At 50.9% G+C, this 13,918-nt stretch overlaps 1 protein-coding gene across 2 annotated transcripts in view; it reads left to right on the top strand.

The window, feature by feature from the left end:
• The window catches only part of SEPTIN11 (septin 11), a 50,398-nt gene that overhangs the window by 24,808 nt on the left and 11,672 nt on the right, over positions 1-13,918 (top strand). For both annotated transcript variants that reach the window (XM_071808297.1, XM_065836095.2), the window contains exons 2-7: positions 731-845; positions 4,300-4,495; positions 6,614-6,800; positions 8,691-8,852; positions 10,581-10,677; positions 12,410-12,578. In XM_071808297.1, the coding sequence (XP_071664398.1) occupies positions 731-845; positions 4,300-4,495; positions 6,614-6,800; positions 8,691-8,852; positions 10,581-10,677; positions 12,410-12,578 (926 nt within the window). The remainder of the gene's footprint in view (positions 1-730; positions 846-4,299; positions 4,496-6,613; positions 6,801-8,690; positions 8,853-10,580; positions 10,678-12,409; positions 12,579-13,918) is intronic.

Below are 13,918 nucleotides of genomic sequence, written 5' to 3'. Positions count from 1 at the left end.
CTCTAAAGCAGGCTGCGGCTGCCCACGGCTGTCATTTAGCTGAGCGGTGCAGGCTAGGTGGAGGGACTTTGCTGGGAATAGTTGTTTGGAGAAGAGGCCAGTGTCTGAACTCAGGGACAGCAGCCTCTGGAGACCAGTGTGTGGAGGAACAGCAGAGCTGCTCCAGGGCTGTCAAGGTGGGGTTTGGTTTTGGTTTGAGTTGGTGCTCAGGATGTTGGCCTAACTGTGGTTTGCCAGGGAAGAGATAACCAGACTGGCTTCTTGCAGGGGCCTCTGTGAGAGCTGTTGTGGAGAAGGGGAGGGTGTACAGCGGCCATGGAGGAGGCAGACCCAGCTGCCCCACCGGTTCAACAGGAACTGCCCTGCTCGCACCCACCGCCGTGTTTCACTCTCTTGTCCAGGGGTCTGCCCAAAGAGTCTTGAGGCAACCCTGGCAATATGTGATGCTGGCACCTCAAAGCCAGTGGCTGGTTTTGGCAGTTTGCTTTAGAGTCATGGTTTATTAGTCACAGGCATGGAGAAACAGCCTGGTGGTGTGTCTGGGGTTGAGCATGTGTTAGCTCCTGAGCCCCACAGTGGAGAGCTGGATGGAAATAAAGGAGAACACGTTTGGGAGGTAGACCCAGAAAGATCCTGTGTCCTCCCAGAGTTCCGACAGGACTGGGCACAGCCTTCTTCACCGAGACTGGTGTTGGAACCCTGTTAAACGCCTTTCTTCTTGCCATTACAGAGCGATGACCTTAGGAACCTGTCCCTCTCTGGCCATGTGGGCTTCGACAGCCTCCCTGACCAGCTGGTCAACAAGTCAACGTCACAAGGCTTCTGCTTCAACATCCTCTGCGTGGGTAAGTGCTCCCGAACCTTCTCCTTTTTTCCATGCCATCCTCTCAGTCAACACATGGACATTGAGGTGTTAAAAATCTACCCTTTTGATGATCCTGTGGTTCTGCTTTCACCAAGGGCTGCCCATAAGGAAACTGAGCTGACTTGGGAACTAAATGTATTTTTAAAAGAATGTTAGGTTAAATCTGTCTTTTTCCAAGTTGAGTCCAGAGGCTGTTTCTCAAAAAGCTGCGTTCCTTCCCTTCCAGGCTTTGCGTTGCCTGTCTTGTTACATTCTTAGTTTCTCCAGCTGGAAACGGTGCCATTTTTAGTCTCCAAATGATGTACTTGGGAACAAAGCCTGTCACCTGTTCTCTGCTGTATTCAATATGGGTGCTGCAAGTTGGTTTTATAGCCTGAGTTATTGTGTCCCAGATTTTTCAGAGGTGAAATATGGAGACACATCTCCTACTCAGCTCTAGAGAGATCCGTGCTGTCTGGGCACTCGGAGGCTACTAACAATTGGAAATCCATTGCTCGGCCCCGGGAGCTGTGTGCCAAGCCAGCTCTGAGCTCTTGGTGGACCTCTCCAACATGTCCCCACAATGTGGTTCTGGAAATGGACAAAACCAGTGGCTTTTACTGTTAGTTTGGCAGAGCAGTCTGTAAACAGCATCTTTCCATCCATAGCTCATTTAAGCCCTTAAGAAGGGAGTATTGTCCCTTCTAATTAGTTACATTAGTTAGCTGGAAAAACCCACAACCCTCTGGCTGTGCTTTTCTGAGAATTTGGCTGCAGCGCAGGGTGAGCCATCTGAGAAGAAACCTGGTGAGCAAACCAGACTGCTCCGTAGCTTTGTGTGTCGAAGGAGGAGAAGAGGAGAAGGCTCCGCACGCTGCAGCCGCCCGCTGTTCTGTGGCTCGCCCAGCGGCGCGAAACCCTTCAAAACTCAGCAGGGAGCGTCTCATTGGCAGGCAGCTCTTTGATCAAAATGGCACGTGTTAGGTGCCTTTTTCTCTCACAGTAAATATTCCTCCCCTAACATGACTTGATATGTCTCCATTAACATAGCAATTTGGTCCAACTCTTTTCTCTAGGGAAATGTGCTGATCAACTGTTTTTAGCCCCAGATCAAAACTTCACACAGATTGGTGCAGTTGTCCAAGGAACAGCAATCTCTCCATGGATGAAAACACAACTTTATCAATTCTGTTTTGAGAATTTATTTTTGAGCTTTGACACTGCAAAGTGAGGCTTTTAATTGGGCGTGCGTGGGTAAACCGCTGCAAAGCCCATCCAGCACAGCGTGCGGCAGCGCTGCGTTCATAGCAGGAGCTCACTCAGATATGGAGCTCCAGAGATTGATAGTCTGTGCCATCCATTTGGGACTCATCTTTCTCATGTGGGTTCTGCGCTGTGTGGGCTTATATTTTGAACTATCATGTCCTGTATACTTTGTCATCTTCCTCTTGCATTTGTGTGTTCTTTTTTTAAAAGCTTACTCGATGTCCTGCAGCTTCCCAGGGTAGGAATGCTGCGACAAGCATATCTGCTCCATTATTTTACCGGGCTTGTAAGTAATTGCTGACTTTCCAGAGCCAAGCATAAAAGTGGTCAAAGCCAGAAAACTGAACTGTCGAGTCTCACAGAGCAACAGGCAGTTGGTGAGCACTGGGATTTGTTTCTGTAGACACAATATAGTTCTCTGAGGGTCTTCCAAGTGCGGGTTTTGTGTATTTTGGGAGACTTTGCTGCTGGGAGAACTGCGTCCAGCCCAGAGAGATGCTCGAGGGCAGCCCCAGATGCAGGCTCCCCTCTCCCACCCGATTTATTTTTTGCAATCCTTTTTTATTATTCCCTTCTGCGTGAGGTTCTGGGATGTGGGAGAGGCCAGGCTGGGACCCCTCAGAGCGGAGGTGCGAGGCCGGCGCCGCAGGCTGCGGGGCAGGGTGGCCGTCCTAGATCCACCTCTCTGTGCTGGAGTGGCTCGAGGACGGCGCCCCAGCTCGGCTCCCGCTCCCGGCGCGGACGGCGCCCCAGCTCGGCTCCCGCTCCCGGCGCGGACGGCGCCCCAGCTCGGCTCCCGCTCCCGGCACGGGAACCGCAGCAATTGGGTGTTGTCACAAAGCAAACTCTGACTTAAAAATGGGATTTAGGCTGATGCTTTCATCCACGTTACTAATTGCACTGGGGATTAGTGAACCTGTGATAGTTTTAAAAGTTGGCATTTAAGCGGTGTGCTGGTTTAGATTTTTAGAATGCTTTTTATGTATTTCTCTGTCACAAATTTTCATTGCCCAAGTTTCATTATGCATTTTTTGTTTTTCTTAGAAACGGAGGTGGAAAAATCCAAGCATAAAACCTGGAGAGAATCAGTTAGCTCCTTGGGAATCGCTCAGAGTTGAGAGAATTAACAGTTTGCTTCTATATAGAAAGTCATATCTGAACTAGGACTTGACCTACACTATTAAAAAGAGAATTAAGTATTTTTGGAGTAAGAACAGCTGCTTGCTGTCCTGAATGCATGTGGCCATCAAACAGGAGGGAGCCTGCACCACGGGTCAGGTTGTACCAGTGTAATAACCACGGGCTGCAGCTGAAGGCTGCTGGAAGCAAGTGCTCCCATGGGAAAGGAATGGTTGTGTCTCTTGCCCTGCCAGTGTGACAAGTCCAGTCGCTGGCTTCTACCAGCAGCAGGCGTTGCCGGTTGGTCACAGGAGTCCTTTCCGTCCCTGGGCAGGGAGGCTCACTTGGCAAGTGTCCAAGTAACTGTTCTTAACACTGTCATCTTTTTTTCCTTCCTCCAGCTTAGTCACTTCACTTCAGGGATCTCATAAGCCTCAGCCCATCATCTCCTATTCCTCCTTTTCCCATGGGAGATGTTAACAGTATTATTACTGGAGAAGACTTTGTACCTCTTTTTGTGTGTAAAATGATTCCCTTTCCTTCCCCAAAGTAATGACAAGTCCCTGGGGTCAGTCACGGTGGTGCTGTGATCTCTTTCTCTGTCCTTGCTTGCACATAGGCTACGTCCTTCATGAAAGCCCAGCCCACAGAGACTTTTGTTGGTTGTTCCCAGTAGAGCAGCCTGGCTCTTTGCTTGCAGGTGATGGCTTTTAGCTCTGAAGGCGCTTGGTTTATCACGATGTCTGTCCGGGTAGCAGCTCTCACCCAGCAGGGGCTCGCTGTGGATCCACATCGCTGGCCTCTGGTGCTTTGACGGGCTGTGTCTGCAGAGACCGCAGGGGAGATTGTGGCTGCTGTCACCTCCCAAAGGCCACCAAGTAAAGACTGGTAAAGATGGGGATTCCCTCAAAAGGCCTCTGTTCCTGCGGGCGTTGTTTTGCTGAGTTGTGTAAGAGTACCCTAATTCCACTGCTGCCCAAGTGGAGCAACTCCTTAGCCTGGTGAACGTGCCTGAGAATGAGATGAGGAAAAAGGATCAGGCCCTACTAACAGTGCTTTTGTCTGCACAGGGGAAACTGGCATCGGCAAGTCAACGTTGATGGACACTCTGTTCAATACCAAGTTTGAAAGCGAGCCTGCGACGCACAACGAGCCTGGCGTGCGATTGAAAGCCAGGAGTTACGAGCTCCAGGAGAGTAACGTCCGTCTGAAGCTGACAATTGTCGACACGGTTGGATTTGGCGATCAAATTAACAAAGATGACAGGTAAACCTATTTCTGCCGGGAGAAGGAATCGTTGTCACAAGGGCTCGATCCCGTATGAGGAGCGGGGTGGGTCCCCCGCTGCTTCTGGGGTGTTTTCTGACCCAGGTGTGGCAGCTAAAATCTCACCCCACAAGAGAGGTAGAAGTGACGAGCTCAAGATCAAACAGATCAGCTAGGACACAAAACTGAAATTGCGTTTCCTCCCTCCGTGTCTCTGTACAGCTTAGTGTAGGTCTCTGCTCGAATTGAAACACGTATGTGCAAGCATGAGTTCAAATTGCAATGCCATTGTCAGCTTTTAGGGAGCTGGAATTCGGATTATAATCCCTGTTCACACCATCCTGCGCTGTTCAAGACCACATGGGTTTTACTTTAACCTCGTACCTACACGCTGATTTTCAGGTAATGCGTGTGAAGTAAATATTCTGGGCAGCCTATGCGATCCCTTGTGTCCATCCATATGGGCATTTGCTGTAGTGTTAAAACCAGTCATTCTGTGATCATGGCTAATAACATAATTAAAGTGTTTCCTATATTTTAGAGCTATACATTCCCTCACTGCAGTAATCCCAGCTCCCTCTGCAGGGTTGCTGACAACTCTGGGTACCTTGCCCAGAGAGGACTCGATGGCTGGCACATGTGTGCTGACCAGAAGCTGTTGGGCCACTAGATACACAGACAGTGCAAGCTCTTGGGAAACGCAAGCTTAAAATCCAGGTTTCCACCAAGATCAGCGTTAGCGTGGAGATGGAGCAGGTTCTGCTTCCTGTGCCATGGGGAAAACTTGCAGATCTTGAAAAAAATCTTTTACAGTGCTTTGTTTCCACAAAACTACTTTGCTGCTTGACCTGACACCAAAACTGTTGCCTCCACTTTGCTGCTCCGAAGTAATGGTACAGAGCCAAAAATGAGAGGGACACGTGCTACGTGTCAGACGCTGCCATACGCTCTTGCATGAGAACAAAAGCTGCTCAGAGGAGGCGCAGGCGTGTGGAGCGGGGGTGCTCTGCAGCTTCTCGTGCTGAGCCGCTTTTCATGTGCGGCGTTGGGCAGACCCGAAGAGCCAGCGGTTGTGGTGGGGAAGCCCCTTTGACTTGTCTCCCAGGCAGCTGGAGACAGGGTCTTTGGCCCTCCACTGACTCTTGGGCTGCAGCTCTTGCTTGGTCTGTTCTAGTTCACCCAGGGTCTTGGGCAACTGCTCCAACAGCTGCACTGGCACCTGGAGCAGAGGGGCCGGAGCGAGCCTTGCTGGCCGCCTGTCACAAGGGTGTTTCTGGAGGACTTAAACTCCTGGCAGCCTTTTTCTTCCTCACAACAACTTTTTAATACTGCTGTGAGTCCAGTGCTCAAGGCAGTGGCAGTGCCTTGATCTCGGTGCTCTCCTTCGAGGGCCTCCTTGGGTTGAAGGTACTGCGGAGTTTCATTTCCAGAAGCACAGAAAACTTGGACATGTAACATGGGACATGTTACACTGCACCAGCATTTTCACTTCAACAAAAACATAATCCTGAAGGTCTTCTCCAACCTAAATGATCCTGTGGAACTGCTGTTCTTTAGCTTGGAGAAAAGGAAACTCAGGACACCTTGACATCTCTACAACTATCTCAAAGGAGGTTGTAGTGCACTGGATGCTGATCCCCTCCCAAGTAGCAAGTGCTTTGCTCACAGGCTTCAATTCCTGAAGAGTTCCTTTTATTCCGTTGTGGATCTCTCTTCTCCCTTTTAAAATCACGGGATTCTGGAGAAGCTAGGATAGGTGGCAGTTTGATCCTAACATTTATTGTATCTGGTGATTCTCAATGACATGGGCGGAGCAGCAGCTCAGACTTTCATGCAGAGACTGCAAATACGTGATTGTTCAGAGTAGCAGCCTTGTGTGGTTTCCATGCACCTGAAGTCCAGGGTGTCTGCTGCTTTATCTTGCGAGTGCGTCCGTAATACTCAGGCTGTGCACCAAGTGGAAACACACGCTAGCTAAGGAGAGGCTGTAGGTTGGGCAGGGAGGGTCCCAGGAGCAGCATTTATCCCCGTAATGTGCAGAGCACCCACCAAGTGACCTGTGTTGTTCCAGCAGTGAACACCCCGGTTTTCTCTCTGCCGTGTCTTCTCTCTCCTCAGCTACAAGCCTATAGTAGAATATATCGATGCGCAGTTTGAAGCCTACTTGCAAGAGGAGCTGAAGATCAAACGATCCCTGTTCAATTACCACGACACCAGGATTCACGCCTGCCTGTATTTCATTGCACCAACCGGGCACTCGCTGAAGTCCCTGGACTTGGTCACCATGAAGAAACTCGACAGTAAGGTACTTGCTGCCTATGTTATGACCCTCACATGGCCCTACTAGTGTGTTAATTATCTTGACATGGGCTTAGTGAAACCTGTGGTTTTTGGCTGCTGAAAAAGAGGAAAGTTTGTTTTCCTTTTTAAATCCATAAATAAAAATGAGGGGTTGTAGCTGAGCTCTACTACTTCTAGCACTCAAAGGCATGGTAGCCATCTCTTTCACTTTCTCCAACAGGTTAATTAGGTTGTGGTACAAAACTGGTTTAACGTGTATGAGATGAGAAGTACATCTCAAACACTTCAGGTCATCTTGGTGATCGATGAGAAAAGAAATCAGGATGCTGTGTGTGTGTGCTCTGACTGCATCCAGCTAGACACAAACAGTGTTATTCTAACCATGATCGGAGAAACGAGAAGTTTCTGAATAAATAAGTTACTTGGCGTGTGCTTGTTAATTTACCCTCCCGGCTAGCAAGAAGGAGAACTGAGCTTGGTTTAAACCACGGTGTTTTACTAGATACTTGTGAGAAGATTTCATCTCTTTTCCTTTAACCAAGGTACCAAGGTAAAACATGAGTATTTAAACTGAGCTTACTCTGTGCATCTTTGTGTCATGATGAAGCAATTTAAATCAGTCCACCTTGCACCTTTGGCTCTTTGGATCCTGACTCTGTGGAAGGTAATTGATGACAATGGTTCTTTACTTCCTGGAGTGACCTATTGATTGGGTTTTATGCAACAATAGATAAGGATCCCTGTTCTGTTCAACTTATAATAGGGTTATGGAGATTTACCCAAAATGAGCTAATTGGCATTCATATTCTGTCTTTGGCAACGGCGGATTTAATAACTCTAGGCCATCCTCCAAACAGGATTAAGTGATATAACAGGATTTTCAAATGTTCTAGTTAAAATCCCTTCATGTAGGTCAATATCTACCTCTTCCTTCCTAAAATTTCGGTGTGCTGCTGCGGGGGAAAGCGAGGAAGAAGCAAGCCCTGCAAGATCAAAAGCAGAATGAGTCCATCTGGAGAGAGCAGAAAGGACAAGCAAGCAGGATTCCTCCTCCTAATGCATCCTTGCTGTCCCCAGCCAAGCAGAGGCTTGTGGGGTGCTCGCTGTGCATTGATCCATTCAGCTGCAGGGAGGGTGCTGTGCTCTGTCCCCTTGGCTCCTCTGTCCCTGCTGTTTGCCATCCTGCTGCCGGTGTTGCAAACAGCCTGTCTGGGGGAGACAGTCGGCAGCTTATCCTTCGTTTCCGGGTCAAACCCCGTCATGCCGTGCTCTCGGATGATTGTGTCAGGGCTGTGCGGGGATAAATCGACCCCAGTCCTGCCGCACAGCAGTGTGTGGGAGTGTGCGAGGGCAGGGAGGTGCGGGATACATCCCGTGTTACTGCCAGCTCCCATCCTGTGTGTCACCTGGTCGGATGTATGGACCATCTGCTTCCCCGGCAGCGGGGCAGCAGCACCCGGGTGTCCGTGATGCGAACGCCCACGAGAAGCTGTTGTCTGCGCACGCTGCTTGCAGTGGTGCAGCCTGCCATGGCGGGGAGGAGAGGAGACGTGCCTGCGTGCTCACTTCCTTTTTTCAGAACAGCTCGTGATAATCTATCACAGCTTTTCCTGTCCAGCCAATTTGGATGAGGAGAGGAATATGGAAGGACAGGAAGTAGCATGTTGCCAAATTGCATTTGACTCCTTTTTAAGGCTGTGCTGCTGCTGCCTGCAAATTGTGCTGGAGGTGCAGCGGTTGCTGCCAGCAGCCCCAGGGAGGGTGCCCTGCTGGGGTGGGCGCTGCTGGTGGCCCCTCCAGGGCTGCTGCGGCAGGCGCCGTGCTGCTCTCCATCCTGGCCCGCTGATCCAACCTGTACAGGCCTATATGTGGAGGTGCTGTCTTTGTCTTGCAGGTGAACATCATCCCCATCATTGCCAAGGCTGATACCATTGCCAAAAATGAGTTGCACAAGTTCAAGAGTAAAATCATGAGCGAGCTGGTCAGCAACGGCGTCCAGATCTACCAGTTCCCGACAGACGAAGAGACGGTGGCTGAGATAAATGCCACGATGAGCGTATGTTTTTGCGGGGCTTTTCTTTGCCTTTGATCGTGTGGGCTCATCCCTGAGGGGAGGACACATTGTGCGGTGTTTCTTTAGGCTTTAAAACACTAACACAAGTACTGAAATCAGGCTGACTGGAAGGCTTTGGAGCTGGACATACCTGTCAGATGTGGGCTGCATGGTTTAACACACTCCATTGTCTGACAAACAATTTCTCTCTGAGGGTTGTTTCACATCCTTCCCCTATTTCAGTATTCCCATATCATAAAAGGAAGAGGATGGGAGGCAGGGCCCTGGAGCAGTCAGGGCAGAGGGCTGGGGTCTGGGTTTCCGGGCCCAAATGACCCCTTGGTGCTTAGTGGGGGGTGATTCACTTGTGCCTTTGTTCTGCTTTCCGGTGAGAGCGGGGGCACTGTCGATGCTTCCAGTTCTCAGCAGAGCCGATGGCCGTCAGCAGCAAGGGCTCCTCCTTCCTCTTCCTCTAGCGATAGGCGTGGGGATGGATGGCAAACAGGACTGGGGTAGAACAAATATCTCGCCAACAGTTTGGTTTACAGAGGGGAAACAGCTCTTTCCCATGGGGCTGACTTGGAGCACAGGGGCAAGGACCCGAGCTCAGGGGTTTCGGCAGTGATGTGCGTTACAGCGCTGCTCGGGGGGCTCTTTGGCTTTAGCGGGGCACGTAACACCCGAGAGGACGAACCAGCCCCAAAGCAAGTGCACTCAAAAGCACGTGCAGGTACAAGGTCGAGTTATCTGCATTTTGCAGAGAATGGAGGCATCAAGATCGATACAATTCCTTGCAACTTGAAGGGTTTCTGAGCCTCCTTGCACAACTCCTTGTAGATGGGCAGTTGTCGCATCCAGCTGGATATCAGACCCTCTCTGAACCTCAGTGTTTTCTCCCTCTTTTCCCTGTGTTGTGTTGTGATCAGGAAGAAGCTGGCACGGCGGAGGGACATACCCTGCAAGGCCATCACGTGCAGTGTTTTGCCTTCCTGCAGTGCAGCCTGGCCGCTGGGAAACTCCTTTGCCAGTTGAATCACATCCGCTCCCGTTAATCACATCTCTTCTTGCCCTCCCACCCAGCCTGTCAGCACAGCTTGGCTGACATGGCACCAGCTCCCAGAGCTTGTGCCGGCCCTTTGGGAGAGCGTGGTGGCAGTGGGCTGGTGGCCCAGGCGAGCTGGGTCCTGGCAGCAGGTCCAGATTGTCACCACCCCACCCGCGGAGACATCAGAGCGGAGCTTGGTGACTCAGACACATCAACCAGGGCTGGGGCGACTCCGCTCTTCTCCCTGCTCAAGGCTTTGCCATTTTTAAGAGGAAGCGTTCAGTTATTTCTAGCAGCAGAAACCCCCAGCGTTTTTAGCCTACCTTCCTTGGAGCATGTGCTTTTATTTTCTTTTTTGTGTTGTTTGGCAGTTATTTTTCCTTCAGTGTTCAAATCTGTTTCCAGTTTGTAAGACTTCTGTGCCTAAGTTAGTAATGATTTGTAATTACATGTAAAATATGTACATCTCATGTATATTTAGGACTGTAGAATTTTGGACTCTCAGTTTGAGCAGCTTTCTCATTCAGGCCATCCTGTTGGTCTTTCTAAAACATCAGATGAATTGCAAAGGCACTTAAGCACCTCAAATCCAGCACAACTGCCACAGTAAACAGCTTTCTTCAGAAACAATCCCTGGCAAGGCAGCCAAGGAAATCTCTAACATCGTTGTCCTTTTCCTTTTGTAGGTCCACCTTCCTTTTGCTGTAGTTGGCAGTACCGAAGAAGTGAAGATTGGCAATAAGATGGCGAAGGCCAGGCAGTACCCCTGGGGTGTTGTGCAGGGTATGTTACCGAGAGCACAAATAAGTGCTTGTCATCCTGGCTCGCTCTGATGAAAGGTGCATTGATCTCTGGATGGTGCTTATCAGAATCTGTCTTGACAAGATACCAGCTTTAAGACTTCTTAAAATCAGGGCTTTGCAACCTAGATTTAGGTGTGGAGGGGATTCATAGGGGTAAAGAGCAGGGTAACGTTACTAGATGTTAAATAACTGGCTTGGAAAATGACAGTTTCGTTTGCCATTCTCTGTTCATTATGCTTTTCTGCCAGCAAAAGAAGCGTGAACAATGGGCAAGGCTTAGGTGGCTGAATGGTTCGGTTTGGACCTTGCACTCTAACCCGAATGCAGACATGTAGCTGGGGGATGCTCAGGGAGGCCAGCAGTGCTCTGCCCTTTGATTTCGGAGTGAGGGCAGAGCTTACTCGACGCTGACTGCTTCGGGGTGTCTTGTCCTGGTATTCTAACTGTGGGCACACAGCTTAGGTGTGCAGTGCCCCACAAAGTCAGCCAGAACCTCCTTCCTGTTGGAGAGCCGAGCTTGGCTGGGGCTGTGTTTGCAGGCTGCCGGAGAGAGAGCTGGTCCTTGCTTTCCCAGCCAGCGCTGGGAAATACCGGGTTGTGACTGGGGTGGGCTGCTTGTGGCTTCAGCTGCGCATCCTGTTGGAGAATGGCCCAGCAAGCTGCAGGGGACCATCCACAGGGCAGTTCTGCAGAACTCGCCCAGTGATTGTGCTGTTCACAGTAATACAAGCTGACCCTGAAGCAGCTTCAGACCGAGTGTCTTTAGCTGTGCACACCAGAGGATAATACTGGTAATAACTCGCAATTAGGAAAGGAGTTATAAGTTTGGAGATTGTTGGACTTGACATATATCCTGCTGGGTTCTTGCTGTTCCCAGGAAGCTAGGGACCAGACAGTCAGAGATGTAGCTGGGGAGCAGAGACACTTTGAACATCTGGCCTTCTCCCCTGAGACAGCTGCTGTGATCTGGAGGGGAGCAGCTGGGGAGCGTTGCTGACTCCCCGAGCTTTGCTGCAGAGATGCCTGCTGCTTGTTGTCACATCCTGCAGAGAGAACTTCCGCCCCTTGTGGAAGCCTGCCCACGCTGTTTGCCGGCGCTGAAGCGCGCAGCCCTCTGGCCACGGGGGCTGAACAGCTTGGTCACCCAGGACCTGACCATGGTGCGCTGGACCCTCTTCTGAATAGAAGTTGTTGTGGGAAACTGTGTTATACTCTGTGCTGCCTCTCTTCAGTGCCAGGAACAGGGGCTTAGGGATGCTTCGTGAGGTTTGCTGGCATGGAGAGGGTACAGTGTCTCTGGTGGGGTCTTCTCATAACCTTTGCTTTCACCGCTGCCACCAGCTGAGTCTTCATTGCCTGTCTGGGCCCCTGTGGGTGACTTGGATTTAGAGTGGATCTGAGTGGGAAGTGAATTGCTGGTGCAGAACTGCACAGAGAGGCAGGAGCTGGGTGACAGATGGGAAGCGCAGAGATCTTGCAAATCCCAGGAGAGGCCTTGAAATGATGCCCATGATTTGGCGTGAGGTGGTTTCACCCTCTGTTCAGCAAGGCGCTTTGCTGCAGGCTGACTTGGAGTGCTGCTGTGTGCCTGAAGAGCTCTCAGGCTCTGGGGGGGGCTCTGGGGGACCCAACTGGGGCTTGGGTCCAGGGAAAGGAGGCACCCAGACCCTGGGCTTAATGTTCTCTCTATGGATGATCTGTCTCGTTTGCAGTTGAAAACGAAAATCACTGTGACTTCGTGAAGCTGCGGGAGATGCTGATCCGAGTGAACATGGAGGACTTGAGGGAGCAGACGCACACCCGGCACTACGAGCTGTACAGGCGCTGTAAACTTGAAGAGATGGGATTCAAGGACACGGATCCGGACAGCAAGCCTTTCAGGTAGGGAGGCGTAACTCAGGCCTCAGATGGACATATTTTGGCAGTCTCGAGGTTGCCCGTGTTTGCAAGAACCAGTGACGGAGTAGCCATGGTCACTTAGAGATGAAGGAGACCTACATGTTGAGATATAACTGGTTATCAAAGGGGAGATCCTGGGATAAATGTTCCTGTTGACCCTCCTAGAGCTTTTCACAGCTGGTCCAAGGTGCTCTGCGAAGAGGTTTGGCTGATTACTAAATGCAGGGTTTATACTGTCTGACAGCTTTATTGGTCAGAAGCCCAAGTCATTAGCCAGGGACAACAGCTGTGTGGGAATTCGGGAGGGAGTGTTTGTTTTCTCCTTTCATTTCCTGTTTCTCATTCCTCCCCAACTTTTCCCCAATAATTGCATTGGCGTCCTTAGCAGCATCCCACGCTCCTCGCTGCCCCGGGGGAAGGGAGTCAGAATTACATGTGCATCGGTGTGGGTTTGCCCCATAACACACATGGCCGTCAGGAACTGTTGTGCCAGTCCCTGAGATGGCAGCCGCGCCGCTGGCCTGCGTGGATCACCATGGATGTGGTTGGTCTCTGACCCTCAACAGAGAAAAGCTGGGTAGAATGCCCAGCAGAAGGCAGACTGGGCGCCTCGTGCTCGTGTTTCTGGGTGACGGCACTCCACGGGGAGCCTGTGCCGTGATGCGGAGCTCCCGTCGGTTCAGGGCTTTATTTGTGCCTTGCTGAGACTCTGCAGCTGCGTTTCTTTTGCAGCACAGGAACTCTGCTGGAATCAGTCGAGCCCAGTTCTGTCACTAAGCCCAAATGTGCAGCTTTATTGGATTTCCTTTCTGGAGAGCAGTGGCTTAAGATGGGCTCAACCCTTCCCTTTGAGGAATCTGAGGAATTTCCATTGCTTCCTGTGCGCGAGGCCTCTTTTGACCAAACTATAAGTAGAAAGGAAATGAGAATGTACAGAATTTCTCCGTCTGGTACGTGCTAGTTCAGAGCAGTTCACTTGGGTGCCTCCTCCCTCCAATAAACAAACAAACCCCATGAACCCAAGCTGTTTGGCTACGGCCGGTGTGTATGTGAAATGAGAACGGCAGGCTTGATTCTTTCTGTTTGTTCTTCTGCGACCAGGGATCAAAAGCCTTCCCCCCCTCCTCAGCCAGTTTGCCTTGGCCAGGAGCAGGATGCGCTGTGTGCATGTTGGGGTGAGCTGGGGAGAAGACCCCAGCAGACCATTGGGCACTTGTGCCAGGTGTGGAAAAGGGGGGCTGTTCAGAGCTGGGGAACTGGTCTTGCTGGCTGAGTCTCCATCGCTTGTCCAAGCTGTGGAGGGAGCACCAGTTCTCTGTAGG

The sequence above is a fragment of the Patagioenas fasciata genome, chromosome 4 (genome assembly GCF_037038585.1).
Source record: "Patagioenas fasciata isolate bPatFas1 chromosome 4, bPatFas1.hap1, whole genome shotgun sequence".
Taxonomy (NCBI): Eukaryota; Metazoa; Chordata; class Aves; order Columbiformes; family Columbidae; genus Patagioenas; species Patagioenas fasciata.
This window is presented reverse-complemented; position numbering and strand designations above follow the sequence as displayed.